The 25,472-nt window shown below is 34.8% G+C and overlaps 2 protein-coding genes across 7 annotated transcripts in view; both read left to right on the top strand.

Annotated features, from left to right (window-relative positions):
* Positions 1 to 25,472, top strand: part of RPAP2 (RNA polymerase II associated protein 2) — a 197,068-nt gene that overhangs the window by 68,454 nt on the left and 103,142 nt on the right. For 5 of the 6 annotated variants that reach the window (XR_005215302.1, XM_037826647.1, XM_037826644.1 and 2 more), the window contains exons 7-10: positions 8,186 to 8,221; positions 9,848 to 10,781; positions 17,619 to 17,701; positions 20,488 to 20,568. Coding sequence is in view for 4 of the 6 variants with exons in the window: in XM_037826647.1 (XP_037682575.1) it covers positions 8,186 to 8,221; positions 9,848 to 10,781; positions 17,619 to 17,701; positions 20,488 to 20,568 (1,134 nt within the window). In the remaining 2 variants the exon portion in view is untranslated. Of the gene's footprint in view, positions 1 to 8,185; positions 8,222 to 9,847; positions 10,782 to 13,831; positions 13,921 to 17,618; positions 17,702 to 20,487; positions 20,569 to 25,472 lie in introns of those variants that run through there. The other variant, XR_005215303.1, reaches the window with a different exon arrangement.
* Positions 23,691 to 25,105, top strand: LOC119528158 (TFIIA-alpha and beta-like factor). Its single transcript, XM_037828831.1, has 2 exons — positions 23,691 to 23,884; positions 23,988 to 25,105. Exons 1-2 carry the CDS (start codon positions 23,691 to 23,693, stop codon positions 24,826 to 24,828), a joined length of 1,035 nt encoding a protein of 344 aa, XP_037684759.1. The 3' UTR covers positions 24,829 to 25,105.

Below are 25,472 nucleotides of genomic sequence, written 5' to 3'. Positions count from 1 at the left end.
TATTTCTCTCCAAGCTTCTACAGGTCCTCTCTTAGCTTCTCCAGGACAAATTCTGAGCTTCATCTCTTAGCTTAGCATCTCCAAACATCTTTCTGTTTGCATCTCCAAGTATCAGCTCTTAGCTTTTCCCAGGGGCAAATTCTGGATTACTTATCTTAGTTTCTCTCCAAAATGTTTCTCAGCTTTTCTTGAAGGACTTCAGTAGACTAATCAAGATCCACCCTGAATGGGCAGGGTCACACCTCCATGGAAATAATCTAATCAAAGGTCTCACCCACAGTTGGGTGAGTCACATCCCTGTGGAAACAACCTATTCAAAAGATCCCACCCACAATAGGTGTGCCCCCACAAGATTGCATTAAAGAACATGGCTTTTTCTGGGGTACATAATAGATTCAAACCAGCACAACCTCTGATTTCCCTTTAATTCTAATGGTTTACAGTTCTAAGTCAACTGTGTCTTTAGTCATTGCTACTATAGTGAAAATTTTCTAGATAAGGAAATGTGTTATGTATAAAAATGATTAAAACTAAATTTACCAGCATAAGACTAGGAAAATTTTTACTACCTTGTAGGGAATTTGACTCATTTAAATATTTAGAATTAAAGTTACTGACAAATAATTTGAACTCTTCAGACTATAATGATGAAGGCTGATAAAACATTGGTTCAGAGTTTTTTAATTATGAAGGAAAATCAGGGATGTGTTAGGATATGTGTTGAATGATTTGAAATTGACATCTTGGAAGATATCAAGATCTTACACACCATTTGGAAAAAGAGTACTTTATTTGATCCAATTTTGTCTTTCTTGTATTATTGTGAAAGCTGATATAAATTTACTTACCAGATTCTAAAATACTAAAACCTAGTACTTTCCCTTAAAACTTGATATTACTTTATACCACAGTTAGTAGTAAGGTCACTGTTTCATTTCTTCGTTAGTACAGATAGATTTAAGGAAGATGAAGACAAATACATAATTCTAGCTCCACACTGTTATGGAAAAGTCAGAGAAGACCTTGGAGGTTTTCTAGTCCCTCATTTTTTGTTAAGTTATGAAAAAATATCTAGAGTGTATTTTTCATGGAGGGAGAGCAGTAAAGCTTTTCACAAAATGTCTCCTAATGGCCTACTAGTGATAAAATATTGACCTAGATGGCCTGGTTAATGATGCAGTATGATGCTTCTCATGTTAGTCAGAAATTTTTCACCTACTTGGTGGCCAGAGCAGTTTTGATTCTCTGAGACAGTGTGCTCATTTAGATAGTCATATAGTTGCATTTATAAATCCTGTTTGGTTGAATGTAAGTTCTGGCAAGCCTTTGAAGGAGGAGAGTTTTTTGAAATATAACCTAATAAGTAATGAGTTAAATCTATAAAGGAAGGACAAATGTTGAAAAACCTCAAATTACGATTTTAAAGATCAAATTGGGGTGAATGGTAAATGCTGACCGAGCTAAAAGCGCCATCATGTGGCCCAGACTAGGGGATTTTCACACACTGCTTCTTGGCAGTAAACATAGTGTAATCTCAGAGGTGCGGAAGCCAAAAACCTCTGCAGAACAACTTCTGTAACCTCTTCCTGAACAGCCACCTCTGTTGCTTGGTATACAGAATAAAAGCTTTCTGAAATATATTTTAAATGTCTCAAATTGTATTTGAAAATTTCCCACCACAGGGGGGAATAGTAGGCTGCTGTTTCTGTTGGTTATATATATATATACACATATATATGTACATACATACACAGTTTTTTCGCATAAGAACTTTCTAGTTTTAGATTTGCTTTGCTAAGTTAAAACTAATCATCTTAGTATATATTTTAGTGAAATAAGATGAAATGTTTTTGAAGAGCCAGTAATGTATTCTTTAAGATAATCATTTATTTTTGTTTTGTTTTGAATTGTGCCTATGAAAGGTTGTAAAAGAAAGAGCAATGTAGCTTGATGGCAGTGTAACTTGATGCTATTTGGTTTAAAATGGCACATAGCCATTTTATATTGAACCTTTCATCTATTACCCCAGAAAAAGCAAATCTAATTTTATTTAGTGTCAGATATCATTCTCCATTTTATACATTGGGAATCAGGGAAGGTTTATCTGTTTATCTAGAAGCAGTGTTCCGTGTAGTTCTCTTTACTTGAAGTCTGAAAAAGGAAACAAGGGAGAAGAAAGTAGTAGTCTATAAAATACGTTTAGTTCCTATGATAGGGGCTAAGTGATGGTGGTGTCCTCACATTTTGGGGGGTCTTTTTTCCTGACATTAATTAGATGCAGTGTGTTGTAGTGCAGAGAACTTGGGCTTTGAAATTAGATTCAAGTTCAAACCCTAGATTTACTACCTGTTAGTTATGTGCTCATAGGAAGTCAGTTAACCTTTCAAAGCTTCGGTTTCCCCATCTATAAAAATAAAAGCCACAAATTGCATAAGGATTAAGTGAAATAATGTATAAAACCACTTAGCATATTGTGGGCACTTCAAATAGGCTAATTTTCCCCTTGGCTTCTTTAGAGGTTGAATTTCCCTTTATTAAGTGTTTTCCTAAAAAATACCAAGTTGGATTGCTGGGGATTTCTCTTAAAACTGTCTTAGTATTCAGAATAACATTTACATTTTGATTACCCCCTAATGCATCCATACTTGGACCTCATTATCATTTGGAACTATTCTGTCTCCAAGATCTTGAAATAAGAGCTTCCCGTCTCTGACCACAACCTCGATCTCTTCTACAGCTATCACTCCTGCGTCTACTTCATGACCTTATTTGATCTCTTGTCTCTGTCCTAGCTCTGTTCTTTTAGGTTGGCAGACCCTTATTGGATTCATTTTCTTGAGCTCCACAATCAGCAGTTACAGTATTGTCCCCTCAAACAGATCCAAGTTCTCCAACTCTTTTACCTTCTGCTTTGTCTACTTTTCCAAACTCCAGTCATCCGTTTTCTCCACAGTCAGGCTGCTGAACATTTTATTGGGAAAAGTTCTCAGTTTAAACTATTAGCACTTTAGATAAGCTGTCTTATTTCATTCAATCCTCACAGCCTCCCCAAGGAAATACATTACCCATTTTATAGATGGTGGAATTGAGGTTCAGAGAGATTTATTAACTCATCCAAGAGCACTTGGTTCATATATAGAGATTTAGGTTTTAAACCCAGGTCTGTACTTTACACTGCTGTGGCTTTGTTCCAATGCATTCTTTCCAGTTTCACCTGTTTGCTAACAATTTTTGCTTTGTTTCTTATTGTCTGCCTAATACATTTGGATCTTTTCTGCTCTCCTTAAACCTTAAAACCTTAAGTAGATTATTTAACTTCCTACTTAACTGAGACAATTGAGGGCATCCAGCAGAATCTCCTTCAATGTTATTTTCTTCATATGCTCTTTTCTTTCTCTACTCCTTGCTATATAGTGCCCTCCTCTGTTGAGGGTCATGTTTTATTATTTATTCCTATTCTCCTTCCTTCAAGCTCTCCCTTCCTGTGGTCTCTTTTTTCTTCTACTTAAACAAACAAAAAAACTAAAAATTTCCGTTAGATCTAGCACATCAATGGTAACTGGTGATCTTAGAAAGAGCCATGTCAGGGGAGTAAACAGTACAGATTCTAGGAGGCAGAGGGTTGATGACTGAATAGGAGATATGGAATTGAAAATGATGAGTTCAGACTTCTTTATAGGCATCTTACAATGAAACGGTGGAAAGGGCTGTAATTGAAGGACAAGCTTTTAAGAGATGGGATATGTTTAAACATGATTATGTGCTAAAAGGAAAGAAAAGAAAGGGAAAGTTTTGTTGAATAAGACCCAAGAGTAAGATCCATAGGATAAGCTTCAAATGCTTTTATAAACACAGGCCCAGCTGAAATGACTCCTTTGAAGCTTTTCTTGATTGGCTCAATAGGAAGTTTTTCTTTCTTCTCTGATTTTCTCTAGCAGCTTGTTTATCTCTCACAGTACTTATAGAAAAAGTAAATTAAATTTCTACTCTCAGGCTCTGTGCTGCCCACTAGCTTATTTTGACTTTTCCTTCTAAATTTTTTACTATGGGACCTGGGGAACTCCTGAAATCCAGGGGAATCTAGAGCAGGAATGGCAAATATTGGTTTCATCTTGCATGTCTCCTGATGTGTGATACTGAGAATGATTCTGAGGTCTTATTAAGAGTTTAAGGGGAAAGAATGTCTTGATCAGTTAGTGGTGTCCCTACAACTAAGGGGGGGAGGATTGGCAAGAGAGCCCATTCCCTGCCATGCCTCCCATACTTAGGACTGAACACAAGATGAATGAATGATTTAGATGATATTTATATTGTTAATGCTGTGATTTTTTTTTAATGCAGAAAAATACTTGCGACTGACATTTTTGACTAGGAGCCTTTAAATTCCATAACTCAGATGAGCTCTAGTTTCAATGAACTATCCATTTGTGTGATTTTAATGGCAATATTCTGACCTTTAATGTAGCCCTATATGGTCCTTTAAGTGGGATTTATACTCGGTGCCTTAGCTTCTATTTCCGGAGCACATAGTTCCTTATATTTATTGTTTAATCTGTTTTGCTGTCTTCAGAAGTGTGCCAGTTTGAGTGTATTGTGTCCCCCAAATGCCATTATCTTTGTGGTCTTGTGTGGGGCAGAAGTTTTGGTGCTGGTTAGATTTGCTTGGAGTGTGCCCCACCCAGCTGTGGGAGATAATTTTGATGAGATGTTCCCATGGAGGCGTGGCCCCACCCATTCAGGGTGGGCCTTGATCGGTGGAGCTACATAAATGAGCTGACTCAAAGAGGAAAGAGAGTGCAGCTGGGAGTGATGTTTTGAAGAGAAGCAAGCTTGCTAGAAAGGAACGTCCTGGGAGAAAGCCGTTTTGAGGCCGGAGCTTTGGAGCAGACGCCAGCTGCCTTCCTAGCTAACAGAGGTTTTCCGGACACCACTGGCCGTCCTCCGGTGAAAGTACCCAATTGCTGAGGTGTTACCTTGGATGCTTTGTGGCCTTAAGACTGTAACTGTGTAGTGAAATAAACCCCCATTTTATGAAAGCCTATCCATCTCTGGTGTTTTGCATTCCGCAGCATTAGCAAACTAAGACAGATTTTGGTACCAGGAGTGGGGTGCTTTTGCTGCTGAGTTTGCAAATACCAAACATGTTGGAACGGCTTTTTAAATGGATAATGGGGAGTTTCTGGAAGAATTGTGAGGAGCTTGATAGAAAAGGCCAAAACTGCTTTAAAGAGACTGTTCGTGGAAATATGGACTCTAAAGATACTTCTGATGAGGCCTTGAACAGAAATGATGAATGTGTTGTCGCAAACTGGAATAAAGGCGATCCTTGTTTTAAAGTGGCAGAGAATTTGGCAAAATTGAGTCCTGGTGTCAGATGGAAGGAAGAATCTGGAAGCAACAACTTGGAATACTTAGCTGAGGAGATCTCCAGACTACGTGTGGAAGACGTATCCTGGCTTCTCCTTGCAGCTTATAGTAAAATGCGAGCAGAGAGAGAGAAACTTAAAACTGAACTCTTGGGTTCAAAGAAACCAGAAGTTGATGGCTTGGAAAATTACAGGCTTCCAGGGGGTGGAATCCCAGAAGCTACAGCCCAACGTGAGGATGTAACCAAACATGGAACCAGCCGCCATTTCAGTACAAGCCAAGATTGGAAAAGGAGTTAAGCAGAAAGGATTTGTGGAAAGTCCTATTGTCTGATGGCTTTGACCCCTGCATGCTTCATGTAAAGCCAACAGAATTTTTGTGAGATCTTTATAGACAGAGCCATTGCCGGTCTGGACTGGAGGAGACAGACAAGGAAAAAATTAAAGGAAAAATCTCTTCAAAGACAGAGCCATGGAGGTTGAGGTCTGGAGTCAGGAGGTCTAGGGCTGGGAGAGTGGAGCAGCCCACATGCATGGAAAGGGTGAGTTTGCCCTGGAGGTCGAGGGCGGGCTTTCCGCCTCGATGCTCTGGAAGAGTTTTGCCACCTCAGGTCCCAAAGAGGTTGGAGCACATTTCCAGGGAATTGGGGAGAGCCTGGCTGCCACCCCACTGTTCTGAAGGGGTTGAGCGTGTGCCCCGGAGATGGAAGAGAATCCGGGAGCTGCCCCGATGTTTGAGGAGGGTGGGGCCGAGAAGGTGGTCTCCCCAATGTGTGGATATATTGGAGCATTCACCCAAGTGTTTGGAAAGGAAAGGGCTGCCGAAAAGGCCCTTGAGAAGGGTTAGGCTCCTGCTCTCTGAAGCCCCACGGATGCAACATCGTTCTGTTAATGACTCTCAGACTTTGAAATCTAATGGAGTTTGTCCTGCGGGTTTTGGGAACTGTTTTGCTCCTGTTAACCCTGTTTTCCTTACTGTTTCTCCTTATGGCAATGGAAATGTTTATCCTATGAATGTCTCTCCTTTGTATATTGGAAGCATATAACTTGTTCTAAGTTCACAAATCCACAGCTAGAGGGGAATTATGCCTTAGGACTGACCATGCCTAAATTGATTTTGATGGGATTTTGTACTTAACTTTTGTTACTGCAATGATTTAAGTTTTTGTGATATTGTGATGAAATGAATGTATTTTGTATTTGGAAAGATAATGTCATTTTGGGTTCCAGGGGGTGGAATGTGCCAGTTTGAGTGTATTGTGTCCCCCAAATGCCATTATCTTTGTGGTCTTGTGTGGGGCAGAAGTTTTGGTGCTGGTTAGATTTGCTTGGAGTGTGCCCCACCCAGCTGTGGGAGATAATTTTGATGAGATGTTCCCATGGAGGCGTGGCCCCACCCATTCAGGGTGGGCCTTGATCGGTGGAGCTACATAAATGAGCTGACTCAAAGAGGAAAGAGAGTGCAGCTGGGAGTGATGTTTTGAAGAGAAGCAAGCTTGCTAGAAAGGAACGTCCTGGGAGAAAGCCGTTTTGAGGCCGGAGCTTTGGAGCAGACGCCAGCTGCCTTCCTAGCTAACAGAGGTTTTCCGGACACCACTGGCCGTCCTCCGGTGAAAGTACCCAATTGCTGAGGTGTTACCTTGGATGCTTTGTGGCCTTAAGACTGTAACTGTGTAGTGAAATAAACCCCCATTTTATGAAAGCCTGTCCATCTCTGGTGTTTTGCATTCCGCAGCATTAGCAAACTAAGACAAGAAGGCACTTTTTCTTAGTTACTTCAGAAGTATTTTACAGTTTTCCTGTCCTCTTTGATTCATTTGCTATTATTATGTTTGTTCCTTTTTATATGTAGCTTTATAAGATCTTTTCCCTCCCTCATTTTTATATCCATGATACTCACCAAATATAATGTTTGATATTGCATAGTACAGCTTTTCTTAGACTTAAATTAAATCATCTGATCTGCATAGTTCAAATCCGTACTACAATACAGGTACCTTCTCAGAATTAAGGCCAAAAAAATCCTATTTACCATATAAGGGATATATGAGATAATTTTAAAACATAATTTCTCAAGTTTATAGTCTAGTTGAGACTATGTTAACTTACTCACACAAGTTAAATAAAACATTTAGATAATAATTCTAGTAGTAGGCCATAGAGGAGTACATATACATTAATCATGTAGACAGTTATGACTCTGGAATTTAGAGAAGTGGGTGATTACTTTAGTCCAGGTTAATTAGGAAAAACTTTATTGGACTGGTAGAATTTTTTTTTAAATTCAGTTTTATTGAGATATATTAACGTATCATACAATCATCCTCAGTGTACAATCAGTTCACGGTACTGTCATATAGTTGTGCATTCATCATCACAATCAATTTTTGAACATTTTCATTACTCCAAAAAAACTAAAAATAAGAATAAAAATAAAAGTAAAAAAGAACACCCAAAATATCTCATTGTCCCCATCGCCCCATCATTCATTTAATTTTTGTTTCTATTTTTCTACTCATCTGTCCATACATTGGATAAAGGGACTGGGAGCCACAAGGTTTTCACTACATGGACTGGTAGAATTTTAACTTAGTCCTAAATTATGAATAAATTTTGAATAAGAGAAGAGACTAATCTAGGCTTCTTGTTGGTGAGTTTCACAATACTTTGCCCTTTAATTTTTTCCTTAAAAAATCAATATGAACTATTCTTTTTTAATTATATTTGCCAATGTAGTTGTAATAAACACTTGAAAGTGTTTGACCTGTCATTTGCTGTATATCTGCTTTCAGTTTTCTATTTCTGTGTTTGTGTCACAGGCATCCTGATTTTCAGCTGCTAAAGGAAGGACAAAGGTATGGTTGAATCAGTATCACTTACCTTCTATATATTCATGTTAATAGAAACATTAAGAGTAAACCAGGTGGTATGAGCTCTTGGACTTCCTGTTCTGGTGCATTATGTGAGTGTCCCATTCTAGCCCACACAAAGAAATATTTGACCTGTTTAGCTTTTTCTTTTGTGATGGTAAGTTGATATGTTTGATCTGTATGATTTATTTTACAGCTGTTTCTACTGAGGAAGTTTAGTTGAACCTGTTTAAATATGACACAAACACAGCTTCCATCTGAGATACCATGATACTTTGTCAACTAGGTTGTGCCAATAACATTTGTTGAAAGCTTTTTATAGTCTTATTTTATATGGTTTCAAGACATTAAAGTATCAGTTGTTTAATTATTTGAAGGACTATCTAAAGCATGAATAGAAATTCCAAGTTGTGATTTTTTTTCTGCAAACTCTCCTCACAGTTTTGCTTACCTCTACTATGGCTGTCTCAACGCATATCCTTTACTTCTCAGAATAAATTTTCCTGGTTGTTATTCAACATCTTTGTTACATGGAATTGAGTACAAGTGAGAGAGATGTATTTATTGATGCATATCTTTATAGTTTCAAAATAATATAGAAAAATATAACTGCTTTAAAATTCCACCTCCACTAGAAAGAATGAAATATATAAACTGAAAGGTTTTAATTTTTAGGAGTTAAACTTTTTCACTTTTCTTTTGATCCAAGAGACAATCCCATGGCTACAAAGACTAGATACTAACTTGTCACCTTTTCTCCATTCCCATCCACAACCTTGTTTTCAACTCCTTGTTTTTCTTCTTTTCTTTCATGTTTTACCCCCAAACGTGCTTCTTTACCCAGAAGCTACCTCATCCCAGTCTTATCTGATATTTGGGTTAACAGCTACTTACCTATCCTTATTTGTGTCAAGTTTGTATTGACAAAGCTATTCTGTGCCTTTTCTCTTTCATACTTCATCTTTTTCAAGCCTAATCAGAAAATTGAAGGAGCACAGTCAAAGGGAAAACCATTTCTTTTATTGTTGACATTCTGTTACAAATCTGAGTTTTCAAATTTAAATATTTCATTAATAAATATTGATCTGCCAAACTTTTTTCTTGTTATTTTTATTCTACCTATGGAATCTTCTTTGTGACTGTCAACCAAAATTGGAAGATGTTTACCCATCTCTTTTTATCTTTCTAAACCTAAAGAAGAGTACCAGTATTATATTTTGGGGGGAAACCAGTAATGAACTTTACAAAAGAAAAACATTTTTTAAAAGGTCATGTAAAACAGTCACAGGAAAGGAATAAGCAAAAATGAGAATAATTCAGCAGAATGGAATCAAGTTTTTCTTTTTGCTGTACTTCTTTTTGCAATTTCAAAATCATCAATAAAAAGATAGAGGAAGAAGATGAAAGGAGGCTTTGTCAAATGATTTACTATATCAGATGTAAATTAGTTGTAGAGAAATTATAGCCTTCGTTTGAAATTTGCTTATCAAAGCCTATAAACAAGGCTTTGCCTAGGGAATAAAAATTTCTACCATGAAAGTTAACAAAGTATAAATACCGTGGGACATTGCTTTCTTGTTATAGTTATTTTGTTTATCTTTCCTTCTACAGGGGCCATTCTGGAGAAGAAGTACAGCTATGTACTAAGGCCATTAAAACATCCGATATTGACAATCCTGGCCATTCTGGAGAGCAATATGAATCTAGTTCTTCTAGCGCTCATAGTGATAGTAGCAGTGATAATGAGCAAGATTTTGTTTCCTCCATTCTACCAGGAAACAGACCAAATGCAACGGAAATAAGGGCACAGCTGCACAACAAAAGCATAATGAAAAAGAAATCTGGTCAAAAAGCTAAGTCTAAACACAAACTCAGAGAACAGACAGTAGTCGATGTCACTGAGCAGTTAAGCAACTGCAGATTAGGTAGTCAGGAGAAAGCTGCTGCTTGTGCACTTCCTTTACAAAATGTAAATACTCAGATTTCTTCAAATAGTTCTTTGCAAGAAAAATTAAAAGCTTCAGAAAATTCTGAAAATAAATATGATAGTTCAAAAATAACTCTAGTAGGCATAAGTAAGAAAAGTGCAGAACATTTTAAGAGGAAATTTGCTAGATCACACCAGTTTTCTCAGCTAGCCTCTGGTTCAGTGCAGGTGTGTCCTGAAGTTGCAAAGACAAACTTACTTAAAGTCCTGAAGGAGACTTTGATTGAATGGAAGACAGAAGAAACTTTGAGGTTTTTATATGGCCAGAATTATTCTGTGTGTCTCAAACCCCCTTCACCTCCTCTGGTTGAAGCAGAAGAACTTGATGAAGATGACTTAAACTGTGACCCAGATAGTCATTCCCCAGGCTCGAGGGAATCTCAGAACAGCTTGGATGACTCTTTGCTGTTCAGAGGTTCGGATACAGCTGTTAAACCATTGCCAAGTTATGAGAACCTGAAAAAGGAAACCGAAACATTAAATCTAAGGATCAGGGAGTTTTATAGAGGGCGATATGTTTTTAATGAAGAATACACCAAACCACAAGACTCAGAAAAGGTATGTCTTAATGTCGATGAGTTTTCCAGGCTGCTAACGTGGAAAACTCCACAAAACCATTGCAGGAAGAAGAATATTGACTAGGTAATTGTTAAATTTTCAGAAGTTTCCTTTAGTTATTCTGTCTTTGTTTTAAAATGCCATCTCTAACTTTGGCATTATTATTTTCCAAATAAGTTGAAGTTTGCCCCAGTAAATTTTCATAACATGTAACATTTTTCTCTAATGTAGAAGTAGCCAAGAAAAGTGGGGCAAAGTTTTCTTTGAAACCTAGTTCTTCATGTAGTAAGTAGATTCTGCAAAGAGGCTTCCTTTTCTTTGTTGGTATGTATTCTTTCAAATATCTGTATGGGTTGTGTGTCTGTGTGTTTTATTTCCAAAGGGACCATATACAGTGAAAAAGACTTACTAGTTGAATAGTAAGATATTTGTCTGGATAATATTTGGGAAACATGTCTATTTAAAATATTACAGGTGAAAGTAATATAGTAAAGGAGATATTGGGAAACAGTGGATGAAGGAGAGAATACAAAGAGTATGTTCGTGTAGACTTAGGTTTAAATCTGCTCTGTCACTTACCAGCTTTATGTAAGGTTATTTAAAGTCTCTTCAGTCTGCTCATCTGTAAATGGGACTACTAATAGCTTCTCTTGCACAATTGTTAGGAATTTTAATGTAAAGTATGCCAGTGCCTGACATAAATTTGGTACTCAAAAAGTAGTTATTTGCAGAGACTGAATTTATGCAACTGAGATTTAGGAATAATATCTTAATCTTTCTAATAACCTATTTTTGGTTATTGTGGTATACTCTCTGGGAATTAAAGTTATTTGACTTAAAGAGGAGTGGGTGATATCTTGTTTTTACCATAAAACTTTGTTCCTAAGGACTTCTGAATAAATGTGGCTCTAAATTTAAGAACATACTTGGAGGTTCGGAAAATGGATGGAAGTGAAAATAAAGTAAAATGTAGAAATATCTTGTATTGCTATAGAACATTACCTAGCCTACAACATATTTGAAATCATTTCATCTGTATTGTCAGACAGCATCCATAACTTCTGTGTTAAGCTGGGAGAAACATTGATTTTTGTCACTCACCTGCATAAACCTACCTTAGTATATAACTTGTTTTGTCATTTCCATGCTTGGCAGCAGCCTTAAAAAGAAAATATTAGTCCTTGAAATTTATCACTTTTCCTCTGTTGCATAACATTTTTAAACATTTTCATTGATGTATAACACAAATGGTAGGTGTACAGTTCACTATATTATCACAATTGAACATACCCATGTAATCACTACCCAGGCCAAGAAATAGATCATTATGAGTAAACTAGAAGCTCCATTTATGTCCCCTCCTCCTGTTACTTCTTCCCAAGATTAACTATTATAATACCATCGATTAGTTTTGTCCATTTTTGAGATGTTTGTAAATGAACTAAACACAATATGTATTATGTGGTGTTTAATTTATTTCACACAAAATATGTTTGTGAAAGTCATTTATGTTGTACATAGTTGTAGTTCATTCTTTCATTGCTGTATAATATTACATTTTATGAATGTAACACAGTTTATTTATGTTAATGGATATTTAGGATATTTCCAGTTTGGGGCCTTTATGTGCAGTATACTTAGGAGCTCTCTTATGTATATCTCTGTGCTTATGTGCACACATTTCTGTTGGGTATGTATCTACGACTAGAATTGCTGGGTCACAGTGTATATATATATGCAACTTTACTGGATAATGCTGAGTGGTTTTCCAAAATGGTTGTACCAAATTACAGTTCCACTAATTGCAGTGTGAAAGTGTCCTTTACTTCACATCTTCACCAATACTTCATATTGTTGGTTTTAGCCACTCTGGTAGTATTGCTTTATGGTTATAATTCATTTCTCTGATGACTGATAAGTTTGAACACTTCCATTTGCTTATTGACCACTTGGATAGTCTCTCTTGTGACATGCTTATACAAGTCTTTTTTCCATTTCTCTGTTGGAATATCTGGGTTTTTTTCCTTATTGATTTGTGGGAATTCTTTATGTGTTTAGGATTCAAGCCCCTTTTCAGTTATATGTATTGCAGATATCATCTTCCACTCTGGGACTTGCCCTTTCACTCTGTTTAATGGTGTCTGAAGTCCGTTTATTGATTGTTTCCTTTACGGTTACTATCTTGTTTTAGAAATCTTTGCTTAGTCCAGGTTATCTTATTTGTTGTTTTGCCTTTCTTAATTAGAGCTGCAACTCATCTGGGAATGATTTTTGTTTATGGTGTAAAATATGCATTGTTTCATTGTTTTTCCAGAAATATGTCCAGCTTACCCAACATTGTATTTTGAAGATTCTCCTTTTCCCCATTACTCTGCAGTGTGATCTTTGTCATCAATCAGGTGTTTGTGTGTAGGTTAAATAGTCTATTTGTCTCTGAGCCAATACTATGCTGTCTGTTCTGACTTCATAATAAGTTTTGATATCTGGTAGAGTACATCTCCCCATCTTATTCTTCAAGATTGTCTTGGCCATTCTTCACTTTTTTTTTCTTATAAATTTTAAATCAGTTTATCAACTTCCAAAAAAAAGGAAAAACCTGATTGGGATTACATTTAATTTGTATGTAGATAAGTTTTGGGAGGATTGGCATATTTACATTATAATCTTTAATCTGTGTACATAATATATCCTTCCATTTATTTACGTCTGCTTTAATATCTCTCAGCATTTCATAATTTTCTGTATAGATCCTGAACATACTTCACTGCATTTATACTTAGGTATTTGATCTTTTTTATGCTATGGTAAATGGTATCATTTAAATTTTTTTCTTTTATGCTTTTATACAGGAAAAACAGTTGATTTTTGTATATTGACCTTGTATTCAGTAACCTGGCTAAACTTACTTATATTATTAATTTTAATAGTTTATGGATTCTTTTGGATTTTCTACATATGCAGTCAATATCTTATACAAATGACAGTTTTAATTTTCCCATTCCAATCCTTAATCCCATTATTTCTTTTCCTTACCCTATTTGCTTGTTTAGACCTCCAACACAATGTAGGTTAAAATGGTGATAGTGCATTTCTTTGTTTCACTGCCTGTCTGAGAAGGAAAGCTTTAAATACTTTACCAGTAAGTGTGATGTTTGTTGTTGACCTTTTTGTATCTCCCCTTTATCTGATTATAAAAATTTCCTTCTATTTCTAATTTACTGAACAGTATTATTGTGAGTGGCTGTTGAATTTTATTAAATATTTTTATGTCTTGAAGATAATCATGAAAATATTTTTGTTTTGTCGTAGTAAATTACATTGATTTTTTGAAATAGTAAAACCAACCCTGCATTTTGATAATAAGCCCAATTCCATTGAGATGTAATATCCTTTTTTATAATACTAGATTTGACTTGCTAATATTTTTCTTAGAATTTTGGCACATATTTTCAAAATGATTGATATCGGCTGGTGTATGGTATCCTGGCAGGAAGCAGATGGTACAAATTGAGTAATTTGAGAAAAGCTTAATAAAGCTTTGTTAAGAAAAGTTAATAAGTAATTACAAAAATTTTAAAGTATAGTCGGAGTGAAGGAATCCAAAGGAATAGTGCAGTATACTAGTAATATTGTGGGAGCCCTGACTACACTTACACTTGAAGGAAAGAGGCAGGAGCAGACCACCAGTTCTTGGACCAAGGAAGTGCTATATAGAATGGACTCCTTTGTAGAAGCTGTGGTCTTAGGTTGAGGGAGGGATACAGCAACCAAGTAGAAGGTAAGGGATTAATTATCCTCATTCTTCATCCATCCAATTTCTTGTTCTCCAATGGCAAAATCCAGGTAAAAGCTAGAGAGCAACAGAGCCCATTAATGTAGCCCATATGATCAGCTTCTTGGAGTACAAAGTAAGGTAGAGAATGGTGAAAAAGTGGATCAGAATGAAGATATGGCCCAGCCTGTAATTTATTTTTTGTTCTAAAAATTTTCAAAACCAGTCAAAGATATAGAGAATAATACAGTGTCTTACCATACAAAGTGTGGTTCATGGCCAGTATCATCAACATCACCTAGGAGCTTGTTAGACATGCTTGCTGTCTTTCAGGCCCCACCCCAGATCTACTGAATTAGAATCTGCAGTTTAACAAGATCCGTAAGGGATATGTGTGCACATTAAAGTTTAAGAAGCACTATTGATTTTTTTTTTTATCTGCTTGTTCCGTTAGTTACTGAGAGAGGTGAGTTAAAATCTCCCACCATAGTTATGGATTGCATTATTTCTTTGTTTAGTTTTGTGAATTTTTGCTTTTAATACTTGGAGGTCATGTTATTCAGTGAAAATTTAATATTATTATGTCTTCCTGATAAATTCAACCTCTTATCATTTTGGAGTAATCGTTTATCTCCAGTGATATTTTTTGGCCTCAGAGTCTACTTTGCTGACAGTGGCATTCTTTTGTTAGTGTTTGCAAAGGCTATCTTTTTTCTTTTTGTGTAGACTGACAGTCTTTTTCCTTTATTTGGAGAATTTAGCCCATTTACATTTAATGTCATAACCAGTATATGTGGGTTTAAATCTTTCATCTTACTGTATTCTTTCTATATTCCCACCACATAGATGTCCCTTTTCCTCTCCTTTCTTTCTTTCCTGTAGATTGAATATATATTGTTTTTCGATTTTGTACATCTATTAGTTTGTTTTTATACATTCTTTTACTAATTGTTAAATGGTTACCCTAAAGATTAAAACCTAAATCCTTGTCTTATTAAAAACTAATATAAATTAATACTTTTGTTCCCTAGACAATCATTACTTTAGAATGCTTTGACTTCATTTATCCCCTCTTACGTGCTCTTGTGTATTTTTTATCCTTTCTATATTTTAAATCCTTCAAGCTTATTTATAGTCAGTATTGATTTGGATTTCTCCAAATAATTACTCATTCATTGTTTTTCATTCCTTCTTCTATTCCATTCTCTATTCCATCTGGGATAATTTGTTTCTGCTTGAAGAACATCCTTTAGTATTTCCTTTAGTGCCTCTGCTGGTGATGAATCTTCTCAGTTTTTGTTGGTCAGAAAATTATTTTACTTTCACTTTTTTTTTTTAAATTCAGTTTTATTGAAATGCATTCACACACCATAAAATCATCCATGGTATACAATCAACTGTTCATAGTATGACCACATAGTTATGCGTTCATCACCACAATCTATCTTTACTTTCACTTTTGAAGGATATTTTCCTGAGTATCAAATTCTAGATTAGCAGTTATTTCCTTTCAGCCCATTGGAAAATATCTTTCCCTTGTCTTTGGGCTTCCATTTGTTTCTATGAAAAGTCCACAGTCATTATTGCTTCTTTGAAAGTGTCATTTTCCTCCTTTAGCTACTTTTAAGATCTTTATTCTTTATCTTTGGTTTTCATCAGTTTTACTGTGCTTTGCCTAGGTGTGATTTTCTTTGTATTTGTTTTTTTAAACGTTGTAGTTATTTTGAATCTGTGACTTGATTTCTTTCATTGGTTTAGGAATGTTCTCAGTTATTATCTCTTCAGATAATTGCTTCTGTTCCATTCTCTGTCTTCTCTCCATCTAATACCCAATTACAAATATATTAGTCTTTTTCACTATGTCATCTGTGTTTCCTACACTCTTTTTGTGCTTTGCATTATGTGAGTTAGGGGGGGAGTAGGGTATTACTGTGCTTCATTCTGGATGTTTTTTCTCTCCTCTATTCCAATTCTTTATTTTCTCTTCAGTCATTTCTACTATATATTAAGTCTATCCATTGAGTTCTTAATTTCAATTACTATATTTTTTAGTTTTAGAATTTCATTTCATTCTTTTATATAGTTTCCAATTCATGCTGAAAATTTTTATCTTGTCATTTTTCTTTGAATATATTCAACATAGTTATTTTAAACAATGCTTCATTATTTGGATTCCTTGGGAGTTGATTTCTATGATCTGATATTGTGGATTTTGATCATATTATTTTGTTTATTATTGTTTTATTAGGAGTCAAATATTGTATATAAAAAAAATACAGAGATCATTTGAGACCCAGGATGATGGAAACAAATCCTCCAGAATGGATTTATATTTCCTTCTGGCAGATGATTTAAGCCCAGTTGAGGATTAAGATGATTTGAAGTTGGGCTTAGGCCCTGTTAAGAGCTTTCTATTTCCTATTCATTCTTACTCCTAAACTGTGGTCTTTGTAGGTCTCAGTCTCAAGCCTGACAGATATGTCAGTCTCTTCCCCTCTTGGCATGTCCTAAACTTTAATTTTTACTAGAAAATTCTCAGTATCTCAGTTGCTTTTTCTGAAATTAATCACTGCCCTGTCTGGAACTACCTTCTTCAGTATCTTTGTTAGCTCTCTGATATTTTCAAATAAATGTGGTGTTTTTCCCCAGTTTTTTCACTTCTCAGTGGATGGATTGGTGTGAATTATTTAGTCTGTCATTTCTAGAAGTGGAACCTCACAGAACATATTTAAAGTATTTGCTCAGTTTAATCCATTAACTTCTTAACATTTGTATAGCAGTTAGCAGTTTACATCCTTTTCTATACATTTCCACATTTAATTAAAGGAAGTATTAGTATCCCTATTGTACAGATAAGAAAATTAACTCAAAGAGAGCAAATGACTCATCTAAGTTCACATTAGCCTAATGAGTGAGCTGATACTCAAGTCTTCTAATTTTCAAGTCTAGTTCTATGTTTATTTTACCACAATTATAAACTTGTTTTAATGTTGATTATTCTTACTTATCAGAGCAAGAATGTAAAATTATGATTCTGCTTTGCTTTGTTTCAAAATATGATGCAGTGTGATCCCACCTTTCCACTGATAGATTCAAGCTCCCAGAACCAGATTAGAAAACGCATCGTACTTGAAAAATTGAGTAAAGTGTAAGTATGTAATTGTCACTCTAGTTTTGTATTATTTTTAATTGAGATTTGTGAATTCGTAACTTGTAGGTATTATTCCTGAATTCGAATATTTTGAAAAATAATGTGAAAATTTCAGATGGATTTCTTTACCTGAGAAATTAGGTTTTTAAGATCTATCAGAGCACTACTGAAAGGGTGTCTTGTGTAGAAGACACAAAGACATATAATAAAGAGGAAGGTTGAGATTATGGGAGTAGAGAACCAAACTACTCATTTCCAGTGAAGTCGGGAAAATATCAAAGTTAGAACCATTTAAATACTGATTTGTGGTAAATGTGTCACATCAGTTTCACATTTGAATATGATTTTATAGTTTTAACAGCCTGTGAGTTCATGCTGCATATATATTCATATAACCACTTCACACCCAGCAACTTGAGGTTTTGTTCAACTCAACTTTGCATTTTAACTTTTAGCTTCTCATGGCAGAAATTATTGGTTTTCTAATTAACCCAGTCATAAACGACATTTTGAAGTTGCTATCGTGGTTTCTCTTTCAAAAGGTGCTAGAAAATCTTTTTCCAGATGTATGAGGGCTTTCTTGAACTTTTCAACTTGCATTTTCTTTCTTTTTTTTAGCAGAAAAGATGGAGCCGTGTTTTCAGTTATTGCTTAAGGTGTTGTGCAATTGGAAAAAAATCTTAATTTCATAGCAGTTTGAAAGTTTTAATAACTCTTATATTCTGTAGGCCATAATATTTTAAGCAACCCAGGTATAAAACATTACCTGTGATATAATGAGAAGTGTGATTTACTGTAAAATGTATATTTCTCAGCAAAACTTGAAATCTGTTTTGATTGGCTATGTATCTTGATTTGGTTCTAAATAAAAGATGAATCGAGGAAGAACTGACTTATTCTAATTTTTACATTTTAAATAAATGTTAAATGTTTATTGAGTGCCTACTGTAGGTATGCTAGGCTCTTCATATTAATAGATTGGTATTAATTTGACAAAAACAGTGTGTCACCTTTTATCTGTCATAGAACAAGAAGATGTCAAATTTGACTTTATTTATATAGGTTTTGAAGTTGGGATGGAATGTCTGTACATGTAATCAGTAAACAAGGATATTTGCAGAAATAGTTTTATAGACTTTTTAGCTAATGATAGTACCCAGTTTTAAATTTAAGACCATATAGGCATATCATTGAAGAAATTCTGTTCCTTCTGGTTTTTGACTACAACAGAGGGTACTAAAAAGATTCCTTCTGGAAAACCAAATTATTGATATTGGCACAAGAACTGAATTTGAGAAGAGATAGAATGACTTAAAGAAAAGGAAGCACAAAGAACACTGAAAACAATTATAGTGGCATAGGGCTTTTTCTCTTTTTTTAATGAAAGCAATCTTTTTTCCTTACTATAAAAGTTATATCTGATTATAAAAGTAAGACCTTATTTACTTTCTAATTTAAAGAAGCCAATTGTAAAAAAGGCAATTTTTTTAGAAAATTGGAGAAAATTTAATATGGACCAGGTACTAGTTAATATTAAGAATTTATTGTTCATTTGGTTAAGTATGATCTTCTTATTGTAGTTATGTAAAAAAACACCCTTGTGTTTAGAGATGCATATGGAAAGATCATGATGTCAGGGATTTACTTTAAAGTTTTATTGCAAAAGGGAGAAAAGGAAGGAAGGAAAGATGAAGCAAATGTGGCAAAATATTGGGAAGCTGATTCTGCTATTCTCTCTACTTTGAAGCATGTTTGGAACTTTCATGATAAAGAGATTTTTTTTTTAATTAATACATGCTTATTGCAGATTTAGGCCATACAAAATAGCATAAAGAAGGAAATAAAAATCACCTGTAATCTCACAGTTTAGTAATAATTACTATTAATATTTGGAGGTTCATCCCTGACATATATGTGATGTATGTGGTATATGTATTTTCATTCCCTTTGTTATAGGATAAACCTAGAAGAAATGAAATATGTTTGCTCTGACATGTATCATATACAATAATATTATATATGTTTTTATAAAAATGAGACAATACTATGTATCCATTTTTCATTTACCACTTATTATGAAAGCTTTTCATGTTAAAAAAAATAAGATTTTCATTAGCATTTTAAGGTTCTTAATTTTATTCCATTATATGGGTATACCATAATTTATTTAACCAATCACCTATTGATGGACATTTGTTTCTAATTTTTCACTACTAAAAATATTTCTGCCGCAAGCATCTTTTTTGTGTTTATCTGATTATTTCCTTAGGGTAAATTTTTTTTCAAAGTGAACCCTTTGGGTCACAGAGCATCCTCATTAAAAATGTTAATATATATTGTCAAATTGCTCTCTAAAAATATACCAATTTTCACTCACACTATAAGGGTTTAGTAAGAAACGAACCACACCCCCAGACTGGACCATTTGGGGGCAGTTCCTCTGGCCTTATGGTTTTTCCCTCTTGTTCTAATATTTGAAAGTAGACAAGTAAGAAAAACTTGGGACAAGAATATGGATACCAGCCGAAAAGATTTTTTGTATTTCGCCACTTATGACTGTAATGTGGGCTACAGAGTAAAGTGTGGAGTTACTATAAAATGTTTTCTATGACTTCTCACCAGTCATAACTCAGTTGAACTGTTTGTTTAAAATCATGACTGCCTTCACTTAAGTGTCATTATTACCTATGGAAAATCCAGACTTAGACATGACTTTTAAAATGCATCTATGTAATTAAATTTATTTTAAAAGAGATTTTTTTTTTTTTTTTTTAAATTTTCAGATTCCCTGGACTTTTGGGCCCTCTTCAGATTACATTAGGAGATATTTACACACAGCTTAAAAATCTTGTCCGAACTTTCAGGTTAGTTTTAAATATAAAAATTTCCTTCTAGGTTATTTTGACTTTCTGTAATTTAATCCATAGGTAAATATAGATGTGAAGAAAGTAAGTGACTTACCTTCAGTGGCTTAGCTCTAAATATATTGTTCCATTTTCCCCTCCACTAAACAACATTGCTTCTGTCCTCTGTTAAATGTAATCCCTTATTTGCTGAAACTTTGATGTATTTAGCTTTAGATAATTTATTTATGGAATAGCCTAGAATTAAGAAGGAAAATTTTTATCAGTGGTAGAAAGGTGGTTAGGCAGTTAACACCTTGGATTTATTAGATGACCAGCACTGTGCTAGTCACTATGGGCAATACAAAAGAAGCACGGTGCCCACCCTGAAGGAAAAACTCCTCTGTGAGCACAGTAAACAGTACAAGACAGTAGGTGATTTAATATTGAATTGTGTGAAATAGACTTACACTGCAACAGAAGTACAAAAAAGGGGGGGGGGGCGGAGAATTAGAGAATTACTATCAATTGAAGTGGAACAATTGGGAATTTTCTAAAAGTACCAAGGTAGAAGTATTCAACCAGGGTACTACTAGGTTCTCTCTACCAAGAAGCGTAGAGTTAGACCTCTAAATACTTTATTAGCAGAGGTGTACCAAATATGCATTTTGGCTAAGTGCCAAATGACCAAATATTAAGATCACAAATTGCCTAAGGCTAAAGCTAGACAGTACCATCATGACATGACCTTCTGGAGAATCAGTTCATCCAAAAAATTAATTGTTATTGTAGTTTATTTTTGTTAATAGTAGTCATCTGACTTTAAAAGTTTAAAATTACAGTACAGGCACTATATCTTGGGACTGTCAACCATTAGATTTCTCTTGCAGTCACTGAACTGCACATTGATAATACCAAATAGACATTCATTTTTAATTGGTACGTTTAAAAATGTTACCTATCTTTTTGTTACTGTGGAGTAATTCAGGAGTAATTCAAGAGTAATTCAGGAAAGAGTTTTCTACAAAGTGTTTACTGGAAGGAACTTTTTTCTTAGAATTCATAACTTAGGTAAATTTCTAAAATTCTTCATCTTCAACTGCTGAAAAGAATCATTTTTAACATTTATGTTTAAGTATTTAGCATCCATAGATTGAAAATGATAGGAGTTGCCTTCTTAAAACATTCCTATAAAGTCTTTTGTGATGAAGTTTGACTAACAAAATGTATTTGGGGCACCTCATTTTTCTTTAAGTTTTGTCTGAACACTTTTTGTTATTATATCTTGATGAGAGATTGTATTTGGATTATACATATATCCTATTTACATGATTTAGGAATTTTTCCCTGTGAAATTTTGAGGTGATGTTTTATTTTTAATTCATCATCACAAGATGTGAGGAATTCCCTAGTGGAACATTTTTTAAAAATGATTCATGGCTTAAATGGAAATAAACAACTGAAGTTTGAATACAGGTCTTAAAGATTATTTTTTAATGTTATTAATGTTAGTACATAATACAGGTCTACAAAAATTTGAATTCTGATAAAAATCTAATCTCTATTATTCTGCCTTATATTATTTACATTTTTGTAAACATTTTTGTTTTCAAGATATAATGTTCTTGAGAAAGTAATCCACTTAATGTACTCTCTTAATGCTTATATAATCTATTTTCCTATATGATTGAAAGTTACTACTACTTGTTTTTATACATATAATTTACAGTTTCACAAGAATCATTAATTATTGCAGTATTTTCTTCGACTGACTGGTAGCCTAAGGATATAAGGACATTTTCCCTCCATTTCATCTAAAATGTTTATTTTTGAGGTGAATGTTCAGGTAATAACAGTAAATCTGAATGATGTGGGTGTTCAAATTAGAGATTATTACACTATTTAGATATTATAGAAGCCTATGCAATCACAATATCATTGATCATACAAAAGTTCAAGGATGCCAAAAATGGTGCACAGATCGGCCTAGGTCTTTGGAAGCCTGGCTGACTAAATGCATTGCCAAATCGAGGGTTTGGGCCAAATACCAAAGCCAAAGCCAGACCTTTGTATTCCTGTTAGTGATGAAGAGAAGCACACTTGTTTTTCAATTGTTAAAACAACTTTCTACGCTGATGATAAAGTTTGAATATGTAAATAGCATATTGGAAACACTGACATTTAGGATTTGTTCAGGATTTATCAGGCAGTGAATGTTATACTAACAGAAAGGTAGTCAATACAATGCTCACTGTGTACATGTCTGTGCTTGGCACTTCACATATATAGTCTCATTTAATTTTCAAAGAAAATAGTGGTATTATCCTCATTTTATGGACGAGGCTTGAGAAGTTAAGTAACCTCTCTCAAATCACACAACTAGTAGTTGGCTTTGACACCTCTCTGTCTAACCTCAGAGCCCATACTTTCTAACTACAGCATTGTGCACCTGATTTTTGTTCTAAAAGAAATTATTGCCATGATGTATTTTATTTATTGTTTAGATTTTAGCCTTGTAAGTTAAAGTGCTTCACATGATGATGTTAAAAGCTATTTGTCCCTTTGCTGAATTTGGGGGAGAGGGGTTGTTAAGTGATAGGTAATGAAGAATGCCAAAATGGTTTGTTGTTAACTGTCCAACTCTGATCCAACCCTGTACTGATAGTACCTTCCCAGTTTGATATTGTGGTGTTTCATACAGTTCAGTGAATGTAAGCAACTTGTTACCTAAATAAAGAATTGATTTAAAAACAAACAAAAAAAAGGTAGATGAAAATGTTATTTATCATTAAAGACAGTATAGATTCAGGTTTTTACAGTGATTTGCTCATATTTCAGAGAAGGTCTGCATCCTCTACATTTGACTTTCCATTTGGTCATTTGGTTACTAAAGATCATCAAAACTTCTTTCAAACCAGAAATCTAAAGAACCTTACGAAAAAAAAAACCTTTCAGTTGTATCTTTTGTAACTTGTGCTATGTTGAGGATTGTAATTCTATTCTACCATCTTAAAAAATGTTTAAATGTGGTATAGCTCCTTTAAAGATAAAGTTTTTGTCAGTAAGGCATCAGGTTGGCCTTCAGCAAATCTTAATAAAAGCAGAAGAGGAGGCCTCAGAGGTGAAGCGCAGGAGCCGCCTTCATGGCCTACGTCAACCCTGTGCCTAAACTCTACAGATCTGTAATTGAAGATGTAATTGATGGAGTACGGGATCTGTTTGCTGAAGAAGGTATAGAGGAACAAGTCTTAAAAGACTTGAAGCAGCTCTGGGAAACCAAGGTTTTGCAGTCTAAAGCAACAGAAGACTTCTTTAGAAATACCATCCATTCGCCTCTGTTCACCCTTCACTTGCCACACAACTTGCACCAAACATTGCAAACATCAACAGTAACGAGTTCCATATGGGCAAGCACCAAGATAGAGGGCTCCGTATACCAGACTGCCAGTCCTCATTGTTTGTGAGAACATCAGCAGCAATCCAGCATCTTTAGTTATTCCTGGTAGAACTATTCCCAGTCTTACCACAGCAGAACTGGGCACCTCAAATTCCAGTGCAAATTTTACTTTTCCTTCCAGTATTGGTTATCAAATTCACATACCAGCAGGTGCGACACTGCAGACAGCGTCTGGTGAGAGTCATCTTTATAAAATCAGTGTACCAATTATGGTGACACAGACTTCTGGAAGAACAAGTATTCTTCAGCATCCAGTTCAGCAGATATTTCATCAGCTTGGGCAGCCTTCAGTAATACAGACCAGTGTTCCACAGTTGAACCCATCTTCTGTTCAGTCAACTACTGAAAAATCACAGAGATTGGAATCTGTACTCCAGCAACCCACAATTCTACATTCTGGAATAGTAGATAGGAAACACCTAGAAAATACCACCACTAATATACTTTTGCCTCCTGAAAATGAGTATAAAATCATGTCCAAAGCTTTGTTGAGTCCACAGGAAAGTTCTCAGTATATTAGTCTTCCAGGTGTTGTATTTGCTTCACCGGTCTCTCAGACAGATTCTAACTTGGAATCAGTGCTCAGTGTTTCAGCTAGCATGACTCAAAATCTTCATGGTGGGCCCTTCTCCATGGGCCCTCAGGGAGCTCTGCACCAGCACATGTCTGATGTTCAGCTTCATGTTCTTAAAGATAGGATGTATAGATGTGACTCTTTGAAGCAGCCAAGAAATATAGACGCGCCCAGCAGCCTACCTATCTTGGAGAAGGTAGTTCTGTGCTTATCTATTGGTATTAGGGGACAGACAGTGGCCGGTGATTAGTCTTCCTGAGTTTTTCTTTTTAAGCTGTAAGGTTAATCAGAACTATGACTTTTTTTTTCTCTAGAAGATTGCTTCTTTAGTGTTGTTTTTAATATAACCTTCGTTTCTGAAAAGTATTCATGGTCAGCATTTCTAAACTTTTTATTTCAATGAGGTAGAATTTTTTTTTAAAGAAAATGCATTTAAGGTAATCTGTTTTATTTCTACTTTACATTGTGAGAACTGTAGATAAAATTTAAAAGGCCTAGAAATACATCCTAGTAATTAAATGAATATTTTGAGGTAATTTCATTGTCATACTTAACAAACAAAAAAGCCCAGTGTGTTTTTTTTCTTATTCTATCTAATTTTCCTAAGCTGTCATGTGAAAGTTTTCCCTACATGAGGAATTATTTTGCCAGTAAATATTTTGTTTCTCCTTGCCTGATAAAATACTGGTTTTACTTGATTTTAAATTGTTTGGAATACAAACCACTAAAAAATAGCTTCTAATTAAGTTTCCTCACTGAAAATAGGTCAGAGATATTAATTTCCAAGGAGTTCATTGTGATGGCTGAAAAATTCATGGAGAATTTTGGATCATAAAAATTTTCAAAACCATCTTGCATTGTCTAGTCCAAATGTAAAATATGGCTTATAGCTAA

This window comes from Choloepus didactylus, chromosome 2 (genome assembly GCF_015220235.1).
Source record: "Choloepus didactylus isolate mChoDid1 chromosome 2, mChoDid1.pri, whole genome shotgun sequence".
Lineage (NCBI taxonomy): Eukaryota > Metazoa > Chordata > Mammalia > Pilosa > Megalonychidae > Choloepus > Choloepus didactylus.
This window is presented reverse-complemented; position numbering and strand designations above follow the sequence as displayed.

What these genes read in the sequence shown, in the direction of transcription:
- LOC119528158 (XM_037828831.1), top strand. Translation starts at nt 23,691, where the DNA reads ATGGCCTACGTCAACCCTGTGCCTAAACTCTACAGATCTGTAATTGAA. An exon ending in AATACCATCCATTCGCCTCT is followed by an intron (nt 23,885 to 23,987) that starts GTTCACCCTTCA and finishes TCCGTATACCAG; the next exon opens with ACTGCCAGTCCTCATTGTTT.